The sequence below is a fragment of the Myotis brandtii genome, unplaced genomic scaffold, assembly GCF_000412655.1.
Source record: "Myotis brandtii unplaced genomic scaffold, ASM41265v1 scaffold630, whole genome shotgun sequence".
NCBI lineage: Eukaryota > Metazoa > Chordata > Mammalia > Chiroptera > Vespertilionidae > Myotis > Myotis brandtii.
The window spans coordinates 822,043-830,523 of record NW_005370412.1 but is presented as its reverse complement, the minus strand read 5'-3'; the positions used below and the strand labels follow the sequence as shown (position 1 = coordinate 830,523).

The 8,481-nt window shown below is 46.7% G+C and overlaps 1 protein-coding gene across 1 annotated transcript in view; it reads left to right on the top strand.

Annotated features, from left to right (window-relative positions):
* CACNA1E (calcium channel, voltage-dependent, R type, alpha 1E subunit) overlaps nucleotides 1-8,481 on the top strand; it is a 340,306-nt gene that overhangs the window by 293,317 nt on the left and 38,508 nt on the right. Inside the window, exons 29-34 of the mRNA XM_005880270.2 lie at nucleotides 291-428; nucleotides 1,732-1,933; nucleotides 2,740-2,904; nucleotides 3,563-3,673; nucleotides 7,483-7,566; nucleotides 8,262-8,387. Of these exons, the coding sequence (XP_005880332.1) occupies nucleotides 291-428; nucleotides 1,732-1,933; nucleotides 2,740-2,904; nucleotides 3,563-3,673; nucleotides 7,483-7,566; nucleotides 8,262-8,387 (826 nt within the window). The remainder of the gene's footprint in view (nucleotides 1-290; nucleotides 429-1,731; nucleotides 1,934-2,739; nucleotides 2,905-3,562; nucleotides 3,674-7,482; nucleotides 7,567-8,261; nucleotides 8,388-8,481) is intronic.

Sequence of the window (8,481 nt, the reverse complement as noted above, 5' to 3'; positions counted from 1 at the left end):
CTTAAATCTTTATAACCACCTTTTGAGATAGGTTTTATTTGCATCTTCTAGATGTGGAGCTGCGGCTCTGAAAGTTTAAGTTACTGAAAGGATTAGGAGTCAATCTTCTATGTCTGTTGGGCACCAAATCCCATTTTTATTCCACAGTGATACACTGCCTTGAATAAAATTCCTTTTTCATTGCATCTGTACACTAATCAGTTACCCTGCATCATTGAAGTCCATAGAATTCCCTGACTCCCTATGAGCTATAGTGAAGGGGCTCTATTTCATTTCTGCACTGGTTTTAGAGGCAACTATGTAGATCACGAGAAGAACAAGATGGAGGTGAAAGGTCGGGAATGGAAGCGCCATGAATTCCACTACGACAACATCATCTGGGCTCTGCTGACCCTCTTCACCGTCTCCACAGGGGAAGGATGGCCTCAGTGAGTGACGAGCTTGCTTGTCTGTGAGCTGGGGTGGGACCATGTGGTTGCCTTTGAGAAGCCGATTCAAGATGAACCAGGGTAACCCTTAGTTATTATACCAGGGAGAGTAAGTGGCTCTGAGTGGGTGAGAGAGGCAGGAGAGAGGAAGAATGGGAATCCTTAAGGCAAAAATCAAGAGGGAGATGACAACGTCTGGGAAATATTTGAAACTCTTAATGTTTTAGCCAAGTATTGAGGAGTTGAGTGAACCCATTGTACTCCTGTAGAACAAGTAAGTTTTGAACAGCTTTCTATCCCTTACAAGAGTCCCTGGAAGTTGTTTTAAACAGATTTCTCCTCCAAGCTCACCCAACACCTGAGGATTGAGGGTTAGGGATGAGCTGGCAGAACCCAGAGACACTTTCTGTGATCACACCTCTTCTAAAGAAGACAACAATGTCGTTTCTTTTTTTCCAAAAGATTTTTTTATTTTTTTTAAGAGAGGAAGGGAGAGGGAGAGAGAGAGAGAAATGCAGATGTGAGTGAAACATCAATTGTCTGCCTCCTACATGCCCCCCTACCAGGGGTCCAGTCCACAACCCAGGTATGTGCCATGACCAGGAATTGAACAGGCAACTTTTTAGTGCATGGATTGATGCCCAACCAACTGAGCCACACCAGCCAGGGAAGAATGTAGTTTTTATGCTACCCATAGCTGTGCAGTAGCTTCTCAGAGACTTGGCAATCACTAAGACGCCCCTTTCTGGAGGCAGCATGCTCTAGTTGGCAGCAAAATGCCAAGTGGAAATCCAGGAGTCTCTTGGTATTGAATATGACAACCTAAACCTGTGGTCAGCAAACTGTGGCTCTCGAGCCACATGTGGCTCTTTGGCCCCTTGAGTGTGGCTCTTCCACAAAATACCGACTTCTGCACATGGGCCACGAAGTTTCAATCGCACTGTACATGCGTGACCGCACATGGTATTTTGTGGAAGAGCCACACTGAAGGGGCCACAGAGCCGCATGTGGCTCGCCAGCTGCAGTTTGCCGACCACTGACCTAAACTATCAAATAATGGCACTCTGTTGCTTAGAAGTTAGATGCCTGATGGAGCGGGCTAGAAAAGCAGTGGGTTGAGGGTCACTGAATCCCCACCAACTTGGTTATTATGGACCCCAAATATATTAATGGAGGTTCTGCACAGTCAAGGGGGCCAGACAAGAAAATATAACAGGTGGCATATCTCCTACTGAAGCCTTGAGTCAGAGCAGCGGCCGAGACGGCCATCCGCCATCTGTGCCCCCTCATCCTGTCCCCACAGGGTTTTGCAGCATTCTGTCGATGTGACGGAGGAAGACCGAGGCCCGAGCCGCAGCAACCGCATGGAGATGTCCATCTTTTACGTGGTCTACTTTGTGGTCTTCCCTTTCTTCTTTGTCAACATCTTCGTGGCTCTCATCATCATCACCTTCCAGGAGCAAGGGGACAAGATGATGGAGGAGTGCAGCCTGGAGAAGAACGAGGTAGGTCAGGTGGTCTGCACCGTGGGCAGGCAGGGCACCAGAAAGGGACTCAGACCAGCAGTGTTGGGAAGGAAGGCAGTTTCCTTAACTTAATATCTATAGGGAGAAGGTGGGGGAAATTACTCGGTCATTAAGTAAACTTTTTTTGAGCATCCGCTCTGTGGAAGGCCTATAGATGCAGTGCAGAGTCCAGAAGTGTGGTATATGGTGGGGGGTGATTAAGACACCTGGTCACCTGGCTGTGCTGCTCTGCGACACATGTTTGCTATAAAGGAAGGGGATATGGCTCATTTACAACTGCTTTTCTAGTAACAAGCATAGTTCTGGTAGATTGTAGGGTTCGTTGTTTTTATAATGGAACTGAACTAGAAACTGGGACTATAAGAGAAGTGCATCAAGTGCTATAGGAACGCATAGAGAGATTTTGCCTTCTGACTGAGGGCATCAGATAAGGCTTCCTGCCTAAACATCTTCGCCACACGCCATGTGAAACGGACATTATTAATAACCAGTAAGTCCTTACCCCATGTGACAGGGCCCACAGTTCTATGTATTCATTTAAGGTGACACGTCACCTACAGTGTTGTCCAGACAATCCCTCTTGCCATTTTTACATCTGCTTGTGCCACCCTACGTTTTATATGCTGTCCTCTGTGTTGTCCAGACAATCCCTCTTGCCATTTTTACATCTTGTGCCACCCTACGTTTTATACGCTGTCCTCTTCTAACCACCTAACAGAGCCACGAATGTGCAAGGCTTGGGGGATTGGGGCTTGGGCCAATAACCAATCACGACTTCCCTGCAGAGGGCGTGTATCGACTTCGCCATCAGCGCCAAGCCGCTCACCCGCTACATGCCGCAGAACAGGCACACCTTCCAGTACCGCGTCTGGCACTTCGTGGTGTCTCCATCGTTTGAGTACACCATCATGGCCATGATCGCCTTGAACACCATCGTGCTGATGATGAAGGTGAGAGGGTGGTGGCCGGAGGCACTGGGGCAGGCAAACCTCGGGGACTCTTCGCTCACAGAGCAATGGCGTGTTCACCCAAGACACCCCACCTTCCCAGTGTGAGGGTCCTTACCTACTTTCCCGTCATGGATTCTCCTTTTGATCTTCTCTCATTTAACACCCCAGCCTCTGAGTCTTTGGGGCAAAATACAGTGAAATATAACTGCTTCCCAGTAGTTCCCAAGACCAGAGGTGGTGATGGCAATGAGTTTCAGACAAGGGTGGAAATTTTCGGAGATGTAGGTGATCACAGGGTTCTAATGGAGTGTTGGAAGAGGTTCGACCTTGTTTAATACTAAATGGGCAAGTTTTAACTCTGGAAAAGGTTTCTGTCCTGCCCACCTTCGTCTTGAGAAGACTGGCTTTTGCTAATAAGTAGCCTTCGGGGAGGGTCTGTGCTTCCCTCGGTTTTATTTCGTTCTTCCCTATGGAATATGTAAGTCTTCCCTATGGAATATGTAAGTCTTCTCTGCAGAATTCCATGTCGGTCTCTCCTGCACCACCTGCCAGAATGCCTCCCGAGGGCAGGGGTGAGAGATGGCCAGCCTCGGGGACACAGAGTACCCCTCTCACTTTAAGGGTTGGTTCTTTCTCTCCTCTTTTCTCTTCCTGGCAGTACTACTCTGCGCCCTGTACTTATGAGCTGGCCCTGAAGTACCTGAATATCGCCTTCACCATGGTGTTTTCCTTGGAATGTGTCCTGAAGATCATCGCGTTTGGCTTCTTGGTACGTGATGGAATGTATCCTCATCCCATTTGGCTCCCCAGCCTTTGTGGGAAGGAGGGTGGGTACCACTACTCAGACACAGTTCGTGTACCTACCCACCTGATGGTGGGCTCCTTTCGACTAACTGCTCAGTAAACTGCCGTGGAGACAAGGCGATGGTGGGTTGGGAGAAAGGGCAAAGGATAGGAGAGCGCCACACTCATCCAGCCGTCAGCTCTGTCCTGTCCGATTCCGTCAGTGGTCGAGGGGTGACAGTCAGTGGGTCTCACTAGCACTGCGATTTATCTGTTGCTAGGGAGCAAAGCAAGGACTGAACTAATAAACCTGGAGTGCTCATTTACTGTAAAAGGCATAAAATTTTATAACTCAAATGGGAAAATAGCTGTCCCTCTTAGCCTCAAACATAGTTGATAATAGGTTTTACCTAATGTGCCTCCTCCCCTTAGTCACACGAAGAGTAATTTCTGCCAACAAAAATGTTTATTAAGCTTATAAAAGCTAATGACCTTTGAAGTGTGTATGTGTGTGGGCGGGAGCGAGAGGTGTGTGTATTCTGGAACTGGGTTTGGGAAGGGTTGGGATGAGTTTTTCTGGCATGAGTCCTCCTCTGACTTTTCAACTACTCATTATAATCAGCACGTTGCATCTGCTCTCCAGAGCGTTAAGCGAACCTAGCCCATTGCCTCAATGTCCTGTAGACAAGAGAGTCCTCTCGGCCCCCACCCCCTTGCTTCAGCGTCTACAGGGAGACCAGTGGGCTGCAGGGAAACCCACTCGACAGCTGTTTCCCCCTGATTTCATGTGAGCTTCCATTCCAAACGATACGTGTGTCCGGGTTTCTCTGCAAGAAGGGAAACTTTCCTTGCGAGTGCTGATTGTGGGGTTGCCTTTGCTCTGTTAATGGCCCTTTGAAAAGTCATTAATTTGATGGCTTGGGGAGGAGAGTGGAAGGAAACCCATTGCAGGTGGCCGCATTGTTGTTTGCCTCACTTTCTTTTGAGTGTTTTGAGACTTGAGACTTGGAGAAATAAAAGAGTGAAAAGAAACCACCACCAACAAAGATGCCTGGGTAATACAGTCTAGCCCTGAGTGCGGGGTGAGCGGGGTGATAGAGAAGTGGTACCGCAACGAGGGAGGTCTCCCTGTGCATCTTGATTACTTGCATGTGGCGTTGATGCCACCTGTGACTTAAGTCCCCAATTACGTGTCTAATTACGGTAAATGCTGGATACAGACTTTGTCATTCAAGCTTTCAAGGCCTCTCCACACTATGAAAAGCACCACTAGTTCCAGGTACATCTTTACCTTGATAGAGTGCTCTAGGTCAGTGGTCAGCAAACTCATTAGTCAACAGAGCCAAATATCAACAGTACGATTGAAATTTCTTTTGAGAGCCAAATTTTTTAAACTTAAACTATATAGGTAGGTACATTGTTATTAACTTAATTAGGGTACTGCTAAGGCTTAGGAAGAGCCACACTCAAGGGACCAAAGAGCCGCATGTGGCTCGCGAGCCGCAGTTTGCCGACCATAGCTCTAGGTGTTCAATACCCTAACACAGTGGTTCCCAAACTTATTTGGCCTACCGCCCCCTTTCCAGAAAAAATATTACTCAGCGCCCCCTGGAAATTAATTTTTTTTAAATTTTAATAGCAATTAAACAGAAAGATATATGTATTAATGTTTCTACCTTTTTCGTAAAATATAGTAAAGAAAGGTGTAAATTAGAAACATTGAAGTTTGAAATTATGAAACTATTTATTGAACTCAGAATAGAAAGGTAATACAAAAAAAGTTAAAACAAATGCACCTGTGGCCATCACCGCCCCCCTGGATCACTGCAGCGCCCACCAGGGGGCGGTAGCGCCCACTTTGGGAATCACTGCCCTAACATGCACCGCGTCAGGTCTTCTCAGTGACTGAAATAGCCACGGCAGATAGCATCATTAGCATTATTGTTGTTCATTTAAATAAGGAAACGGAAGGTCAGAAAAATTGTGTATTTTTGAGGATTACACAATAAAAGGCAGTAGAATTGGAAAGTGTAATGGGGATAAAAAAAGGAAGAAAAAGAGGGAGTGAATGAACATATACTGGTTGTCTATTAAGTACCAAATACTTTACATATTATTCATTTCAGCTTCATAGCAGCTCTAGTCAATGGGCAGTGGTCTTCCTTACGGATGGGCCAGGGCTCAGGCAGATTGAATGCTTTGTCCAGGGTTCCTACAAGGCAGAGCCAGCATTCAGACCCTGGTCTGGCTGACTTGGAAGCCCACACTCTGTCCACCATAACGTACTATTCTGACTACACTGTGGGTGCTCTACCATACTGTCGGAAAGTATCCTCACCTGGAATCCAGGTCTTCTGTCCTCTGAGACCTGACTTTGTATTCTCTCTGCTCTATGGGGGGAGATCCAAGTACTAGGCAGCTGCCCCAGGTTGAGGATAGGAGGAACTTGGAGACTCACCTTGACTCCAGTCATGAAGGAGTAGGTATTCACCATGGAAAGTGTGATTGTGAGGCTGTGTGCTCCAGTTTCTCTATATGCCTGGCAGGTACATAGGGCTTTGGAATCGGACAAGCCTCGCTTTGCTCATTCATAAAATGAGGATAACAATAGCTACCTTGCAGCCTCAGATATTTGTTGTGTGTATCCAATTAGGCAGTATGCCCAAGGCATCTAAGGCTTCCAATCCTGAGTAGGTGTTCATTATACGTAGCTCATCTCCCCACACTCCTTCCCTATCTTTGTCTCTCCCCACTCTTCTTACCAACCCTACCACTCAGTGTTGAATGAACATAGGTATCACTATCTACCTGTAGACTCCATAGGAGGAATAGATGAATCGAATGAATGCCAAGGGCCTGGCCCAGTATCTGGCGCACACAGCAAGGACTCACTGATGCCAGCCATAAGGATGGGAGGGGGTGCACTTCTCTAGTGCCATGAGAGAGCTATGGGCAAGCAGTGGGCAAGCAGGTGTCAGTGGGAGACCTGTGTGTCCTGTGTCTTTTAAGGAACACAGTCCAAGGTCTTTGCTCACCTGAGCCCTGGAAATGGCCGCATAATCCACTTTTAGCAGAGTGTTATCTGATAGGTGGATTTTCTGGGTCCTTTGTTTCTCTTCCATCTCCTTCAACTCACTCGCTTTATTACTGCTTCCTTGTACTTTATTTCATTACACCTTCTCGAAAGGAGTAACAGGGCAGAGGAAGAGAGGGGAAATCAAGTCTGATCATCCTATTGCAAATCAGCCGTTGGTTTGAAAGGCTCAATGGAGTTAGAGGGGATTTTGACACATCTTTCATCTTTAGTCACTTAGGACATCTCTGTGGCTTTTATTAATAATTGAAAGTCAGAACTGTATATTTATAGGGTCACGTGATACAAGATGGATAGAGTTATAGTTGTAGAAATCCTTGAAATAATATTGTAAATAATTTGATTGTCTTGTAGGTGACAATGATCTTTCTTTTTTTGGATTTATGATGATATTCTTGGCCACAAATCTCTTCCTTACATATAAGCTTTTTAGTGACACCTTCAATAACAAGGTCTTCAAATAGTGATGAAACTGCTTCCCAAATGAGAAATTCCAAAATTAGTAAAGGAGACATAGCATTTCTGGTGAGAAATAGGAAACTGAAGCCAATGATAGAATGAACTTGTACATAAATTAACAAGTTTCCATTCCAAGTGACAAAGTTATGTAATGAAAGTTATCTTTTCCCCAGTTTTTCTTTTCTTCCTGGTTTTCTGTTCCTCCTTTTTCTGATGCCCCCATCACTGAATTCTCTTGGCAGAACTATTTCCGAGACACCTGGAATATCTTCGACTTCATCACCGTGATCGGCAGCATCACAGAAATCATTCTGACGGACAGCAAGGTGCATGGCTTGTAGAGCTGGTCTTTAAGCTTGACCCTGCAGTAGCATCTAAAAAAGCCCTCCGCACGTTCAGTCTGTTTTAAACGCATCAAACCAAACCTGTAGCCCTCTGAGTGTGGGGAGTTCACTTCCTCACTCCTGAACTCTAGCCAGAAAATGCCAACATCGGAGGGCCCCGGATCTCCCGGAAGCCTTGTTTCATTCGCGTGACTCACATAGCAGACATCTCCTGGAGTGAGTGGAATGGATAGAGAGAGTGCCAGAAGAGACCTAGTGTCTAGGATTTTTGCCCCCAAAGTTGTTAGACCTGAATCGTTTCCCTAAACTGTTCATCTAAAGAAGACTTGGAGAGCTCATAGGAGCTCTCTTAGAATGTTGGAGTAGATCAGTTCGTTGGGCATCTAAGTGCAGGGTTAGGACCACTTACAGAAGACGAGCAGGTTGTTTCTGTCTAACACAGGGCACCCTCCAGGGTACTTCCCCACCCTTCTCCCTGGGAATAGACGGCAGGCCTGGGGAGGCTGGGAGAGATGGTCCTCACTGGCCCATCAGCCAGAGATGGGTTAAGCACGAAAGACAGAATCCATGTCCGATTTTATTAACTAAATGAGGGGTAAATATGCAAAGACTAACTAGTGCTCCTATTTTCTAAATGACTCTAATGCCACTAATTCTGTTTCCTTTCGGTCCGCCAGCTGGTGAACACCAGTGGCTTCAATATGAGCTTCCTGAAGCTCTTCCGCGCTGCCCGCCTCATCAAGCTTCTGCGACAGGGCTACACCATCCGGATTTTGCTCTGGACCTTCGTGCAGTCCTTCAAGGTGAGAGGCACCCGCTCCTCCTCTCCAAGGGTCGGGGTGGCCCTGTCAGGGCTGACAGCACAGCCATGCAGCACGGCGTCCTTATACAAGTCCT